The sequence below is a fragment of the Mesitornis unicolor genome, unplaced genomic scaffold (assembly GCF_000695765.1).
Source record: "Mesitornis unicolor isolate BGI_N332 unplaced genomic scaffold, ASM69576v1 scaffold8824, whole genome shotgun sequence".
NCBI lineage: Eukaryota > Metazoa > Chordata > Aves > Mesitornithiformes > Mesitornithidae > Mesitornis > Mesitornis unicolor.
In genome coordinates, this window is record NW_010178021.1 from 63333 (window position 1) to 80590 (window position 17258).

The 17258-nt window shown below is 43.1% G+C and overlaps 1 protein-coding gene across 1 annotated transcript; it reads right to left on the reverse strand.

Moving 5' to 3' along the window:
* Positions 1–3702: 3702 nt before the first annotated feature.
* FAM107B (family with sequence similarity 107, member B) lies at positions 3703–10466 on the reverse strand. The gene is made up of 3 exons (XM_010182306.1): positions 10285–10466; positions 6293–6446; positions 3703–4426 (listed from the first exon to the last, which is right to left on the reverse strand). The coding sequence occupies exons 1-3, from the start codon at positions 10410–10412 to the stop codon at positions 4310–4312; spliced, it is 399 nt and encodes a 132-aa protein (XP_010180608.1). The 5' UTR covers positions 10413–10466; the 3' UTR covers positions 3703–4309.
* Positions 10467–17258: the final 6792 nt, after the last annotated feature.

A 17258-nucleotide genomic window follows, 5' to 3' on the forward strand; every position in this document is an offset into this window, starting at 1 on the left:
GGTTATGAACACCATCCATGGCCCCTGTAACAGCAATCAAGGGACTTGAAGGTACTTCTTTCCATACAGCTATGGCGTGACACAACCCATCTGCCACAGGAGCACGAGCAAAGCCCTCCAGCAGACCAGTGCTTGTAAAGCCACATGACAAAACGTATTAGCTCATCACAGTCCAAAAAAGCATATGAAAGGAAGATCATCTTTTCCGCTGGACATGCTACAAAAGCAGATCACATACCCTCGCTGTTCTCTTCCTGGAGTTGGAGCGAAATATCAAAGGATAGTTCAAACCACATTCGGATACAGAGGCAGGAGAGCGCAGGGCAGTGTCTCCATCGGGCCATGGAAACCCACCCCCTATTAACGCTCTGTTCTTTCTTACCTCCCCCCACATTTGACAGCTCCTGGAGCAGGTCCAGCGCCATTGCACCAGCAGCACTGCCAGCACCCAGTCCACATGCTGAGCCTTTTTTCTTCAGAAAAGCATTTCCCGACATCTGTTCCGAATTCGCTGCTCTCCTCCTCCCCCACTTCCTCCACCTCCTGCTCCTCTCCAGCTCCCCTCCATCACCACCTGTCCCCATCTGACCAGGGCTCACCAGCAAGAGCTGAGGATCTCCACAGGGAAGGGGTGACCCACACCTGTCCCAGCCCTGGTCCTCCCCCTGATAATTTTCTGTCTGCTCTTGACACAGGATTTTGCTCTTAGAAAATAATTTGTGCACACTGTTTCACAGGTTCAAGTTTTTCCTACTAAAACCACAGGCATGAGCCTTGGCTAAATTAATAGGACTTTTGCAGGTCTGAACCCAGGATAAGGCTAATTTCTCTTTCCTCACTCCCTTTTAAGATAGAGCTGCTGCAATGCTAACGATTCCAGGGTTGAATTTTGCCTGGTGCCAACTGATGAAGTTAGCAGGGAAAGATTTTCACAATTATTCGATCCCCACCAGAAGTTTCCTTCCATGCTCTTCCTCACCTTGTGCTAGCTGAACAGCTACACAGTCCTTTGGAAAATTTCCTGCGTCAGAAACATTCAGAAGATAGCAAGACTGAGAGACAGAATAAGCTTTTTCTGCCAACTAATTTGCCAATAATTCTGCATATACAAACATGAACACAGTTTTAAGGAATGAAAGGTCATCACGATCTTGGTATTACCCCCCTGCACTGCAGAATTTTAAATAACCTGGGTATCTCAGCGCAGTCCCCGAGGTTTTGTTTTCTGCAGGACACGACAGACACCACCGCATAGGCCAAGCACGTGGTAGATTTTATTAACCGTAACTTTGGTTCTAAGTATTCCACCCTCATTCTCGTAATACCTTTAGTTAAAAACAATTATACAAGAGCAAATACAAAAAATATTAAATTATGAAAACAAATCCATTAAGGCTCCCTTTTTATATTTATATATATTTATATATGTACACTCAAACAAGTGCAGATATTAACAGAAGATTAAAGCCACAAAAATGCTAAAAAATCTACTACTATACTATAAAAAGCAAGAGGTTTAAAAAAGTACAAACTGGTAAGTGAGCCGTTTTCAAATCACTGAAGTATTTGCTGGATTGCTCCAAAACCCATATCACTAAAGGGCAGATTAGGAACTGCTTATGCCCACTGGCGAGCAGTTTCTCACGTGAGTAGCCGCACAGGACACTTGTGGTGTGGCCAGCTGGCCCCCCATGTAAGGGTCACCCATTCTAGCCCAATCCTGACTTTGAAGACAAGCTTTCGCCTGTCAAATCGACATGGAGGTGGCTGGGAATCCTAGACTAAAGGGTCAGCAGAAGTCCAAGATGTAACACACACGTTGATGTTCACACAGGGAATTGAGTCCAACTGAAAACAAAAACCTACCTCAAATTATATGTACAAGGGAGTTTTCTGGCCTCCTGTGTTTCAGAAAGAGGAAACTCTACCCTGAATCACCAGCTAAGATGGAGAGAAAGCAGAATGGCTTCGGCCATGAAGGGCCCAATCCAACGCACTCACCAAAGCCACAGGGATGTCCTCGTCCCCCGCCGACCCTGGTGCCATTTGGATTACACCAACTTCATTTCACTGTGCACGCATGGCAGGATTGCCATGCTTACCGAGCAGAAATGGTCTGCTCAAGCCAGAGGAGGGTTTCCTCACCAACTTCTGGACATTTCCATACCAAGCAGGTTAATTGTGGAGTGGAAACCAAGAGGCATGAGGTTTGGTAGGCTGGGAATGGCTAAAACATGAGTGCGGCATGGAGGGCTCATACAGTGCTGTCTCAGCAACATGAAATAAGCTCAATCAGTGCAAGTGTCTGAATAATGCACTGCCAGAAAAGAAGATCCTCTCCCTCCAGCAGAAGGGAAGGAGAGAGGGAAGAACCTGCAGCATTCAGGGTGTTCCTTTGATGAGAAAATACATGGAAGAGTCTTACATTTGGCCTTTGTCTTTTGTATGTCCATAATCTGAACGGTCTGGTAGACCATCTTCACATTTAATCTTCTAGACGTGAGTCATGCTGCAAGTCCAAATCAATGGCAATGCACTTATCGCAATTCAATTTACTCTCGATCTGATTATGTCCTCATTAAAAATGCCTGGATGTTGACAAATTGAAGCCTGTACCTGGGAAACATTTCTAATTGTGAGCATGTTGTCCCAGGTGCTATGCTGAAATTGCATTTAAAAAGTCCAATACTTACAGGAAAGGCAAAAGGAACTCAGAAAACCAAACCAACAAACCCTCCCCCACCAGCTTTACAATACAAACACATCACTGTGGATATCAACAAAAAGTGTTCTCAAACAGCTATGTCCAATGTAATTACAAAGCAGAAATTATCTTGTTTAGCATCCTAAGGCAAAGACTAGGGTTAGATCCTCAGCTGATACGGATGAACGCAGCTTCAGTGAGAGCTTGGACTGTGCCGACCATGGAAGATGAGCATTTCTCCCCAGATTGTGAAGATAAGAGATCTGCACCCATTCACACCAGGTAAGAATCTGATTCTTAAATGAAGAAACCAAGAAACCAATCCTACATAAGTAACCTATTCCCCGTTCCTCCTCCCAGGCTTTCCTGGATAACTAGTAGTCATAAGCATGAAGGATCAGATGGCGCCATCCCTGTACGAGCTCAGCAATACTTTATTTAATGGCAAGCCACAGGGGCAACTCGTGGAAAGGCAGAAGGTGACAGAATTGGACCCTAAGCCTCAGTGGTAACACACTTCCCTGCTTTCTTGAGGCTAAAGGAAGGATGGGACAGATTGAATTTCATTTCATGCCTCACTTTAGGGAAAAAAAATTCCAGTTCAGCAGATTCCAATGATCAGTTTGGTCTGGTTTAAACACTGCTCTGTTGCACGAACTGCAACAAGTTCCTGCTGGCAAAGAGCAGGAACCGATGGCAGAGCAGATCGCTGATTTCAGGTCCAGCAAAGGAGTTTAAACACTACCAAGTAATGCGTTAACAGTGTACTCAGATCAGCGTGTCCTCGGAAGAGAAAGGCCACAATAGCAAAGTATGATTTCAAAACACACAAAGTAGAAGATGGGTCATTTTGCATTGAGAGGTAAATTCACAGGTAGCACTGCACAGGCCTGCACATGATGGCGTAAGTTTAGAGACAGAGATAAATCAGCTTCTGGATTCTCCCTGATGAGAGGATCACGAGATTTCAGCTCTTTCATAGCCCAAACTCTACATGCCAAACAGGGAGAAACGGGCTTTAAGGCCGCTCAACTTTTCACTGCTGGTGAATTTTAAGCATTCTCATCTTGCCCACACCTGCCTATCCTAGTAGGGATGGGCAGCAGTGACCAACATACCTCGTGTCCTCCCAGATCTGAGAAACACAAATCACTGTGGGATATACCCAGGCTGTAGGTCTAGATGGAGGAAATTTACCTGCACAGCAAAGCTTCATAAGAAATCACAGGAGGACTTTCGTTCTGTTTTAAAGCAAAATATAATCTGTGTATCTCCACTAAACTAGGATCACAAGAGATATAAAGCAGTGCAACACTGAAGGAGTTTCTGTAGCATCCCTGGTTAAAATCTCTGAGTAAGCACATCAGCCTGGTCCATGACACTGAACTGACAAACAGACTCCTTATCCATCGATCTCAGGACTGCGTTTGGCAAGCCGATCTCTTTAAGGTACTGTCTTTTTAATCCACACGTCCCAGGAATTAAAAATCTCCTCTTCAGTGAGTGGCAGCTGGATGCTGCTTTTTTCCCTCTTGGGGGGCAAATCTGAGACAACTTGCAAAAGCCTCTCCGCAGGAAAGCTGGAAGTCTCAGCAGGCGCTGGCTCTAGGAGTCCGGTGCTTCTGTTGCTTCCTGGACCGTCCTCCTCAAGTTGCCCTTGACTTTGACAAATTCAGGTGCATTTTCCTGCTCTTCCTGTATCTTCTGTTGCTCGAGTTCCAGCTTAAAAGAGAATCACATGTAAAAAACAGTATGTGAGTTAGATCATTGGAATACAAGACAAGAAAATGAAGGCTTTGATAACTGGCCATGCAAAAACTTTTTAAACTGCTTCCTTTCTCTCATGGAAAACATGAAGTTGCATTTCTTTGGGAGTATCTGTTCTCAAAAACAATAAATCTTTTCAAATCCTTGGCTCTATCTTGTTCCAGATGTCCACCTTTGCCAGATGGACAAAAACTGCAAACCCAGTATGAGAACAAGACGAGGCATTTTTGAAGACATTCTTGGACATCTTCATTACAGAAACAACCATAATTCCCTTCTCTGGCTTTTACAACAGGACAAGAACAAATGTGCCTTACAGGAGAACACATATGAACAGCTACTACTGAGCACATCTGCAGATTTTATTTTTGAGCAACTAGGTATGGATTCCTGTATCTACCTTGAGCCTCTCTTGGTGTATCTGTTTTGTCTATCACAAAAAGCAATTTAAAAAAATCCTCTTGGCCCTTAGTTGTCCACTTTTGAGAGCCCACTCACTGACATTTTTAACCCAGCTGGAGCTCCTGGCTATGCAGACACTGGGAATTGCCAGTGAGGTTGTATGCTCTGCTCTATGGGGCAAGGCTCTACAATGCCCATGCAGAACAAAAAGGCTCCTGAAAGGATGTTTTAGGTTTGCCTTTTTTTTAAACAGACTAAGGTCTCCCTGATTAATGGGGACCACATACAGCTCACCTACATAATCTTTCCTTTGGCTCTGTTTCCCTGGCAAGTGACATGCCTGGCTACAGTAAATCATGACAATGTTCCTCCATGAATCGTGCTGTCAATTAATGCCATTCCTATGGTGCTTACAAAGTCACAACACTGTTTGCAACGGGCAGGCTTTTCCTCTTCTAACACAATTTTCTATTCTACATATGTCCTTGGGTGGCTCAGTTTCAAATCAAATCTTCCCACAAGCTGAATTCATCTGAAGCTGTGCCCTTAAGAGCAGAAAGGAAGTGACAGGATGATATACTTAAAAATACAATAGCTTTTCCCCTCCTAAAATATTTCTAAGCCTAATTAAAAAAAATCCTGTAATAAGTGCCCCAAAACCAAAACAATGATTGGATTACACCTCAATTTTCAAGAGTAATTATTTGGCTTAATTGATTTCCATTGAGAAAAACAGGAGATGCTGTTTCAAAGCATTCATTCATTTAAAAATAAATGCGAAGCTTGATGCACAGTGACTTCTTTATGGGGTGTTTCACTATAGAAATATTTCCTCGCAGGTACACGAAGTGCCTTAAGAGGCACAGAGACATTTGGCTCACCCTGTCCCTAGTCCTAAGCTTCACCACAACAAACACCAACTCCACATCATCTCCATGCTCAGGCTCTGAGAATCTCTTCCTTCATTTGAAAATGCCAATGGGATCATACATTTTAAGACCTTTTTAAAGTTTCCCTTGTAACCCAGGAGGAAAAAATCCATTGACTTTTTTATTCATTAAGCATCCAGATTTGATGCACTACAGCCTAACAGCCTTTCTCAGTGGATCATTAGTACAAAAGCTGATTAGTTCACTACAGTTTCAATGGTTAAATAAGGTCAGTGCTTCACACACATCCCTGTTGACTGGTGCAGGACTCATTTGACCAAAGATAAACACCAAATGCAGTTCCTATACAGTAAGTGACAACAAACAGGTAGACAGAGTGTGATTTGATTCATCCTGAAAATATATATCTGCATTTGACCAGAGGAAATGTGCCAAAACTCGGCTGCTGCTTCTTTCTTGTCTGCAACGGGAGCCTCAGGTGAGTAGCTCAGATGTAGTTGTGTAAAGGCAGTGCTGTTCCCCATCTTACCTGCTCCAGTTTCTGCTGCCTTTTCAGTAGCTCTATTTCCAGGTCTGATTTCTTCTTTTGTGCTTCCTCTTCTTTTTGTTGTTTTATAACTTGATCTCGTTTCCTTTTCTCCATCACCTTCTGTAGCTCTGGTTTGTTCTGAGGTGCAAGACCCCTTCAAATTAAATGGGGGGCAAAAACAGGGAAGAAAGAGGTCAGTTTTAATTAGCAGGAATTCACACAGAATTGCAGGCAGGTTTTATAAAGTCAAGCAGTTGCCCATTTAGATACATTGGAATATAAAAAATGAATTAAAAGGAAAAAAATATGCAGACATTTGCATGCTTTCTAACCAAAACTCTAAACTAAAATATAAGCCATATTATTACTGAGGATATTTCCTTTTAACATGCATTCTAGTGTTACTCCTGTATAATTTACAGAATCACAGAATGTTAGGAGTTGGAAGGGACCTTGAAACACCATCTAATTCACTATTTTCACTTTCATCGTTCAACTTCCCTCTATTTTCTGAATTCCAGAAGAATGGATTAAAAAAAAAAAAAGCCATCACAAATCACGACTCTAGCAGAGCTAGAAGCAAACTTTGGGCAAAAAGACTCCCCTTGGTGGCTGATAGCTCCAAGAGAGTGTGTTCAGACAGTCTTTTGCAGGGTATTATGCCCACAGAAGTTTGCATGGACAGAACTAAGTGGTCTCCTCCTGGATTTCGTCACACTGCTCCCAGAAATCAAGGATTTTGTCCCTCCTAGAAAATGTGAAGGCTTTACCCATGCCAGGCTACGGAGCTATTTCCAGTCTACCCTCAGAAGCACACGGAGGTTAAGACAGCAAAAATCCAGCATAAGAAAGGTGCAGTCACCTTGGGGACAGACCAAGGCTGGAGGAGGCTCCCTCTCACCAGACCTGAGGCACTGAATGCTCCAAGTCTGCTCAGCACCAGTTGCTTTCTAAGCCAGCTGCTCCACCACGAGAAAGCTGACTCTTTGGGAAGATGCACGACTGCTTTTTTACACAGGCACACATCCACTCCTACTCATTTTGTGACTTCAGCTATTTCCTTTATCTCTGTTACGCTATGACATTTCCAAAATCTGTTATGATAAGATTCAAAGCCCTCCCTGTTATTCAGATATTAGCATCACTTAAGTTAGAGTAGAACGATCCAAAATTTGCCGGTTTTTGTTGTCTTCCATGCGAAGACTAACATGTGAAAACATCCAGCAGTGAGCTTAACATCAACCATTTTTTATTTCAACTTGAGGAAATTCAACAATCTGAATAAGCTTTGAGAAAGTGCGTTTTTATCCTTCCCTACTTCCTGTGTATCTGTGGTTGCCTAATTCTTTCACAGCATGCATACCTGACAATAATACATTAAAATGCATTTTTTGGTAACACCTATGAATGACTCCATATATTATGCAACACCCCGTCCCCGTACCTACCCTGACAGTGAAATAAAATATTTAGCAACACCAAATGCTGTTCCCTATTTCTCACAATAGATCTCATGGCCTGAATGCAACAGAAGCTACAAGATTGTTTTAATATTTTATGCTTCATGCTATTTTAATTACATTTTAACACATAAAATTTTAGTCATGCAGAGACAAGCTGGAGTGATTTTTTTTATTACTACTACTACTGGGTCAGTGAGAGCTGAATCAATGGAAACTTCCACGCTGGCAATCAGGAATCAAGAGAGCCATGAACCAGCAGCAAACTGCTAAGTAACTTCACTTGTTCCTGCTTTTTGTAAGTAAGATTGCACGTTTTAGGAAGCAGAGGCTCACGAGTGATTCAGATGTGCTGTAGCTATGGTAAAGGGCACCCAGAAAAGATAAGGTAAATACAATCTCTTGGTCTGATCGAGTGGGGATGGTAACAGAACAACGGTAACGTCCATCCCATCTCCACTCTCACATGTAAAAAGGAAAAGCAACAAAGAGGCAGCTACTGGATAAACTGAGAGGCTTGAATCACCTCCTGGTGGTCGTTCTGGTTAAATAAAAAAATCCTCAAAGCTTTGGTACAGAGAAAGCAAAGTGTGCACAAGTTAGGTTAAAACCTTTGGAAGGGACATGACCAAGACTCTGCAGAGCTGAGGCTGAGTCCTAATACGTAAAAATAGTTTAAGGTAAGTGATCAGTGCCTTGAGGGACCTGGTTCTTTCTTTGCCCAAAACAACTACAATTTCTGCAAGTAAATAACTACATCAGTTCAGGACCCAACAGCCACTGCTCACAGTAGCCATGGAGAATGATCGGAGCACCATTGGTTAATACTTTCTAAGATCCAGAAATGACTGGTCAAAAAACGAAGCTGCAGGTGCCTACACTGAGTCTTCACAATAAAATAAGGTGCACGGTAATCAGACTTCCATAAGAGCACTAGGAGTCCTCCACACATATGGCTCTTCGCAGCAGCAAAGCAGAACACAAGTGTAATATCTACATTACCGAAACGCCTTGTATCAGAGCTAGCGCAGCGGCACAAAGCACAGAAGTCTAATGCTTTTGTCAAAAATAGCAGTTCTTCTGCTGGTGAAAACCCTCAAAGTATAAGAAATAAAGTATAACAATCTAAAATTACCAGCTGCAGCTAACCAAAATCACAGTAAGAGAAGAGCGGGTATTGAGGGCCGCACAACTCCTCTGTGTAAGCGGATATTCTCCTAGAAGAAAAGAACTCAATACTATTTAAAAGTCCTTTATGCTTTCATAAACTTAAAAGAAAAAAAAGATAGCCTTAATTTATTGCAGCCTCCACAGCTTTCAGAGTAAGATCCTAAGTCGGGAAACTTCAACTATCCTTCTTCAATGCCTATAAATTTCTTGGTGAGGGGAACTGACTTTGATGTTTAATCCCATTAACAAAAAATAGGACAAACACCTATTTAGGCCGGTTTCTTCCAATCCAGTTGGCATTCTGTAAAACATTTCTACTTCTTCAACACTACAGAAATGCTGTATTGTGTATGCAATTCATTTAGAATTAAGGATCTAAGCCTAGCATTTGCGAGGATTTTGCTATTACACATAGAAAAGACTCCTTTTCCCCTCAAAATACTACCCCACCAGAAACAAAAAGAGAAACTTTCATTATGTGACTCTTCCTGCTTAAAGACAAATCCACTTGTGCTGGAGCTGCCAAAGCAACAGCTTCTCCTCTCCTTTATCAGGGTCCTGCATCTCAAAAAGCCTGAATGGCTGCTACCAGCAACTTTATTCTCAGATGCACTCTGAAATATTGTTCCTCCTGTTCTGTGGATATCCTCACCCTCGCCTTTGGAAAGTCCATTTTGGGTGGCTTTTTTCTTAATACATATTCTAAATGAGTCCTCCGTTGCTGAAGAGATTTAACAGAACAACTGCAGCTACCTCTGGGCCAAGTGCCTGTGTCTCCGAAGTTGAGGAAGTCAAGTTGCAGTGCTTCACATCTCTAAAAGCAATGTATGGAGCAACAGCTGTGCATCCCCTCCCAGAACGAAGGGAGTGGCATTTGCATATGAGACAAAGAAACACTTGTGCAGCAGCGGAGCAGGCACCAGACTGTCACACTGCAGTGCATGAAGTATCAAGTAAACAGAGACCGGTTTCATGTGAAATAAAATACACCATTTCTTTGATTATCATCCTGCTGGTAACAGCAAATATTTGATAAAGTTAAGAGCTCGAGACAAATTACAGTGCTCAGCTAATCAATATGAAATGTGATCGGGGAGAACCGAACTGCTTCCCGCAGAAACAGACCCTTCGTGAGGATTCACAAGAACAAAGCGAGAAGTCCTTGACAGCAAGGTTTTGCAGAGCAACTGAAATTCAAACAAACAAATGCCACAGTTAAGAATCAGAATCATTTTATCTACAAGATCTGAATCGACAAAAAGCGTCTGCCGGGTTTCAGGCAAAAAGTAATTCTGATGAAGGTAAAGCTCAAGCTGTGTGTCTGGGGCGGGAGGGTGGCACAAGTGATTTTTAGACTCTTACCTTTTCTGATTCATAAGCAGCTCTCTGTGGAGATCTTGATGATTCCGGGATGACTTCACAGGATTAATTAATTTCTGGGGTCTAATTAATTCAGGATTGTCATCATCTATGTAGTCTGGTTCAGCCATAATCTTTCTTGGTATGGGATACGGATCTTTGGGTTCAGTGTCCTTATTCACCGTATCTGTAAAAGAGGGGAAAACCTGCAGTAAATCCCCATTGAAAAGCCTTTTAAAGATGCATTAAAACAAAGGCAGCAGATTACATTGGTAACAGTTATGCTTTTCCTAGATTAATTTTGACTGTAGAAAGTAAAGTCTCTTCTAGGAAATATCAGCAGCATCTTTTTAAATAGACAGCAATTTCACAACAACGTCACCTCAAACATCCTTCATTCATCGACTTGGAAATAGAGATTTCCCTCATTTTAGGAAGAACTAGGCAAATAATATAGGTTAAGTGCATGAAGACCCCTATCGAAAGCCTACTCAGATGAGGCATTTTTAGATGAGCAGTATTGAGACTCTAAAGATGTTTTAAATACTGGTTGTATTAAATACTACGAATGTGTACCAAAACCATGTGGAGTCTCATTTGCTGCCACCATAACCACATCAGCTATGGGGAAAACACCTCCCGCAGATAAGCCCTGACTGTACTGCACCGAGTAAAAGCTTCCTTGTGGAAACTGCCAGAGCTGCAATTGTTGGGATGGGGAACAGATTTTTGGGTGGAAAGGTAGAGGAGAAAAAGTTGGGTGAGGTTGCTTCTAAAAGGCCATATTTTACCCAGCGAAAATCCACAGAAAGCCACTGATCTGAAGGCAATGAAGTCGTGATGATTTAAATCATCTGGAAATCTGACATCTTCCTATCCTGCTACAGAAAATACATCTATATACCAAATCACAACACTTTTAATCAGCAGCTGACAAGTGAACTATAGCTTTCAAATAAAGTCTACGTGGCCATTCAGAAGTGTCAGTCACAAAAAGTTCAGCATCACAAACAAAGCACATTCAGAGCAAATTCGCTGTTGTGGAAACCTGCACACAGGATCTGGCACACTGCAATGAGCCGTTTGATGAAACATCGGTCCCTCAAACAGACCCCCCCCAAAACCAGCCTCACAGTATGTGGGTTTACAGAGAAGAAAGAATTAACGGGAGATGAAAACAAAGTGAGAGAGCGGCAGAACAGCCGAATGCTGCACGCTGTAGGTGCACAGCTATGAGACAAATCGGAGAATCACTGGGATTTGCTGTGTATTTTCCAGTAAAAGCTGAATACGTGCTTTAATTTGGACACTGTTGTTACCAGCCCTTTCCTCCCTCTCTCACTCCACAGGCTGTAAAACCTGTTTAAACAGTTTCAGTTTAATCCCTGAACTATTTTGTTTCATTAGGAATCTCACACTGTTGCTCAGAGGGTCTGAACCAAAACCCACTTGCTGCAGTGGACAGATTTCCACTAATGGAGTACACCAACACTGAACAGTGCCACCACCACCCCGCTTGGGCTGCACGTGTGCTTAGAGATGAAGCAGCAAACCCACAGGACGTAGTTTTCAGCAGATGCAGGGAAACCACTCGGAATTTGAATGTGTCCCATGGATCCAGTGCAGCCCTTTCAGCGTCTTTGAATGAATGGATGATGCGAGTTGTGTTTTACTGGTGCTACGTCTCGCACACCAAGTTTCTACAGAGCCAATGCGATGAGAAACAGCTTCCCAGTGAGAGCTGCTCTCAAGGTGGCCCCTGCATTGGTTTTTCAAAGCCAGTTTATATGTAGCATTTTTGAACTCTGTGGGGGTGCTACTTCTCACAGGGACCTCTGAAGCCAATATAAAAATTGCCCACAGTTAACAAAAGTATGTAAGTGCATTGCTGGACACGACATAAACCTCTCACTGACATTGATCACGCAATAAAAATACTTCTCCCATCACCCCTTCAGAGTCCCTCTGGCTTCAATCAAGCAATCAGTGACCACCACACGTGCCCAATATTGGAAAAGTGAGGTTCAGAAGAAACTTGGAAGATTTCTAATCCAGCCTCCCACTGAGATGAGACCAGGCTGCTCAGGATGTGAAGGACCCAATGAGGTCCTAAAGCCTTTGAGCCTGCACAGCCCCTGTGGGCAGCATCTTCATGGTGAGTTTTTCCTTACACCCATACAATCTTCTTGTTTTGACTCATGCCCATTGCCTCTCCCATCTCAGCGGCCCTTCGCTGAATGCATTATCCCAAATCCCTTGCTGTTTAATTGCACGCCATATAAAAAAAATGCCCAAACCCTCAAAAAACCCAAACCACAGCATACTTCTCAACATATACCACATAGCACCATGCCATTAATAAAAGGTTCGTGGAAGTCTAATCTCTTTATTATAGACAATTAATAAAGTAGTTACAGCTCTTGTCTTTTTTTAAATAAGGACACAGCAATTCACAGTTCCTCAGTGTTCACACTGGGCTTAGCACAACTCAACTGTTACACACCCAGCCTCCACCCAAAGTACACCTGCTCTGTAAATACTTGTTCTTCTGTGCTCCTCTATCATTCTGCTGCACTGATGGGGCTGCAAGTCTTCTAGAAGCCGTTTATCATCGACAGCTCTCCTGTAAATCCAAAAATAACCTGCTGCTGCTTCGAGACAGGTCTTCTGTTCGCTTAGGCAAAGATGAAAAATGCAGAATTACTCTACAACTGCCTGCCATAAACAATGTGCTATTTTCCTAACACGAGCCCCTGAAAACCGATTTGATTCGGTCATTTCTCAGAAAGTTTGATGTAGTATTTTGCAGCATGCATTTTGCCAAGCCCTTAAAATGAAGTCTATTTATTTGCCTGTCTTCCGTCCCACCTCTATGTTTAAAAACATGTGTTGAACTCAGAGGTCAGGAATTGTGGTTTCCTAACGTAACACAAACTCCACTCGCAGCAAACTTGAATGAATAAAACTCCCTTGGGAACTGAAGACGCTTTCTGTGTGTGATTGAGCTGTAAATTTCAGCCAGGATTTCCAACCAGAGCCAGCAAAGCAGGGTGCCCCGTTCCCACCCAGTGAACTCTCTCACACCCTTGCAAACCCCAGTCTGGCTGGCGGCCACCAGCTCAGTCCTGTGGAGCCACTGTGTAATGTTACACACAAATAATATCATTAAGACAGTGCCATTTCTACACACACCCTTTCAAAACAAGCATTTACAAAAGCACAGGCAAGTTTCACCTATGAAGGAAACTGAGGCACGAAGGATTCGCCATGCTGTGGCTGACAGGAACGGAGCTGGCAGTGCAGCCCCAGAGATCACCCTGAGATGTAGGCTCACACCAATAAACCAGCCAAGCTCGATGACAGAATCCCTTAAAAGTCCTTTAAAAAACTTTAATCACTCTTCAAGCAATAACAATTAAAGAAAATTAATTCCACGAGCCTCTGGTGCTCATCACAACAGAAGTCACAACCTATAAAGCTGCTTTCATATCCTCACTAATCCCTGAGCAGGAATATGATGCCTTAAGAGGATCCAAGAGGCTCCTTTAAGCCATCTACTGGTACCCGATCAATCGAGAATGTAAAGTGCACTTCTGTGCTTCTCTGTTACCTTGCTCCAAAACACAGGAGGAAAATCTGGATCTGGGGGATGTTTTAGCTGAGCTTGGCTCAAGTCTAATGCCCCCACTGATTTGGGCTTCCCCAGTGCATTTGCTAACTGAGCTGTGGCTGCACAAGCAGCACAATAGCATTCACCAACCCTATCTTGTCCTGCCTAAGCAACTCTCACAGACTTTGTCCATGACCTCTCATGCACACTAAACTGGGAATCCTGCGCGGAAGAGGAATTTTTAACTCCTCAAACAGAGCTGCAAAGCATTTTCAATATCCACCAAAGTAAATGTCTCTCTATAAAAATAACTTCAACGATCTTCCAAGACAGAAGTTTCACGTTTTGAGATACAAAGATGCTCTTGCAGCAATCAAGTACCACCACACTGGTACTTTTGAAGAGCCAAAACCAAGTGGCCACATACTTGCAATTCTCTCATTTATTTTCCTTGGAGCACAAGGAAATTGAGGGAGAAGAGAAGAGACCCTGCAAGTTGAAGGTACTGAATAGATACGACTGAACCAGGACGTGCCAGAAGCACCTAAGTTACATTTGGGGGAACAGGTCCAACAGACACATTTGTTTCCAATGTTATTTATTTTTTATTCTATCCTCTTTTTTTTCAGCAAAAACACTGGAAACAGGCATACAAAGAGAGCTACAGATGGCCACTAGTGCTTTTAACAGATTCAAGTCAAATTTGGGTTCAGGATTCAGCAGCTGCCAGAGCTCTTGCTACAAAAGGGTTCCCATGGCTTCTGCAAGAGGGGGAAGTTCAAGTCAAAAAACCCCTTGTATTTATATGGCATTCAGGGAATTGCATTTATTTTCTCTCTAGTATTCCTCATACCAGAAATCACCCTCTACATATGGAATCCGAATATAAAAATTCCTGTGAGACACCATATATTTATATTATACACATCTATGACGTTTTCATCCACAACTATTTCCAGCTGTGAAAGCACAGGTAGACTTGAGGCCCTTTAAAAAGCAGATAAATAAATGTCTAAAAATACCGATGAACATCAAACTAATAGACTAGTCCAGCATCCAAAGGTTACATGAAGGCCAAATTCACGTGATTTCCTTTTTGCCTTAATAAATTCTTGAATTAGTATCTTCCACAGAAGCATAGCTCAAACACCGAATATCTGCTGAAGTAAGATTTTATTCCCAAAAAAGCTCTGACATCCGTTCTGAGCTGTACTGTAAACCATCAAATGCTATTTTTTAAGACTTATATTTTTCAGCTCTTTAAACTACCGTGTAGACTTGTGGTTTGTTACAAGTAACCCAAAGGCATTCTTTGAGGAGAAATATGGTTTTACTCTCCTCTTTCCGATTTCAAGAGGAATCTGAATAAAAATTCTTCAGCGGCTCTGCTCCAATGTTACACGACCAGCACTGCCTTGTATCAGCCAGCCCGGGAGGAAAGCAAATGCCTCCCGAAACGCAGAGCGTGCTTTGCAGGCACCATCGCAGCACCGTTCGCACATGAAAGCTCACCACTGCTATCAGTTTTATCTACGTGCTCTCAGTGCAGTAAGAGGCACTTGACTGCAGAGATTTACTTGATTAATCCTTGATTACAGATATCGTTAATAACTGCCCACAGTTCACACTTTGAATTAAGGTATGGATCTCTGAAAACTGAATGCAGCCAAGATGCTCAAGGCAGCCACTGTCCAGGGAGTTTGGCTCTATTTCACACCATCTTTTGTGGCTGAAAGGGATGCTGCGGTTTGGATGACGGCAAAACACAGCCAAATTGCCTGCGGGGGGACAGGAAAGGACCAGAGAGGTCCTGGCAGCTGCAGTTCCTCACAGCCCCTCATGCAAAAGGCTCCACTTCCCAGCCACAAGAGTTGTGTTTCTATATCAGATGAAGAAAGCATCTTCAGCTGCCTCAAAATCAAAGACATTTAGAGTAGCATGTACTTACTGTGCCAGAGACCACTCATTGAATACCATCCTGTTACCACATTACTTACCATATTACTATTCTTCAAGCAAAATGAAGACCATTGGACTTTATAACCCTATGGCTTCTGTTTCTGGCTCTGGCCTTGCCTTTCTGACCTTAGGCAAGTAGTTTCATCCCTGCGTGCCCCAGCTCATGCCCATACAAGAGAAGAACATCTTAGAAATCACCATGAGCTTCTGCAAGGCCAATCTCGCAGCTCCTTGTCATGCACTTTAAAATCTTCAGATGCCAGCAGAGAAAATGAAGGAACAACACTGAAAAACATCTGTCTGTACTATGCCAGAACAGTTTCATAGTCGCAGAATCATGTAATCATTTGGTTGGAAAGGACTTTTAAAATCACCAAGTACAACCATAAACTGTGTCCCTAAGCACCTCACCTACTCATCTTTTAAATACCTCCAGGGATGGTGACTCCACCACTGCCCTGGGCAGCCTGGTCCAATGCCTGATAACCCTTCAGGGAAGAAATATTTCCTAATAGCCAATCTAAACCTCCCCCGGTGCAACTGAAGGCCATTCACTTTTATTCTATCATTTGTTATTTGGGAGATGAGACCAACACCCACCTCCCTCCTTTCAGGTGGTTGTAGAGGGTGATAAGGTCTCTCCTCAGCCTCCTCACGCCTCACCAGCTCCATTGCCCTTCTCTGGACACGATCCAGTAACTCACCCTCCAGTTCAACTCCCAGTTTAACTCTCAGCACCTTCCTTACCCCAGGTATCATCACTGAACTGCTTAGTTAGTTGCATGGCTGACAAAAGACTGACAGACCACGTAGACTTCTCTTCTTGTGAACAAGGCAGCTGCTCACTTGCTCAGGTCAGCCCAAAGCCATCTCAGCGATGTCAAGGATATGGAAAGATGCAGGGCTCGCTGGTGACTGAAGCTGTTGCTATTGTCACTTCAGAGGATATTAAAATGAACGAAACCACTCAAAATCTCAAGGAAATCCAGTTAATGCTCATTTTCTTCCCTTAAGTACTGCTGAGTGTCATGTCAACAAAGCGCAGATAAAAAGATCCACTAGAAGAGAAGCCAGAAGAAAGAGGGCCCTTTTAAAGATGTTTGCATGGGCACTGGCACATAAAGGGGGGCAGAGTGTGATATTTGGGGCAGTGCTCCACACTGTTACAATTCTCTCAAATGCCAAAAGCTGCTTATGGCTCTCATTCAATTTAAACCCCACCAGGAAGTCTCTGCTCCCGTGCTTTGAAGTTCAGTCAAATCTTGGGTGCTACAGGAAGTGCCCAGATCCCCCCAGAGGCCGAGGGCTAAAATGCGATGCTGGCGGGGACAGGACAGGTGGTTCCTCTTGGTCTCTACACTACCAGGAAAAGAGATGCAGAAAGACACAAACAGCTTCAAGAATAGCC

What these genes read in the sequence shown, in the direction of transcription:
- FAM107B (XM_010182306.1), bottom strand. Translation starts at nt 10,412, where the DNA reads ATGGCTGAACCAGACTACATAGATGATGACAATCCTGAATTAATTAGA. An exon ending in CTGCTTATGAATCAGAAAAG is followed by an intron (nt 6,447 to 10,284) that starts GTAAGAGTCTAA and finishes TTTAATTTGAAG; the next exon opens with GGGTCTTGCACCTCAGAACA. An exon ending in GGCAGCAGAAACTGGAGCAG is followed by an intron (nt 4,427 to 6,292) that starts GTAAGATGGGGA and finishes TTCTCTTTTAAG; the next exon opens with CTGGAACTCGAGCAACAGAA.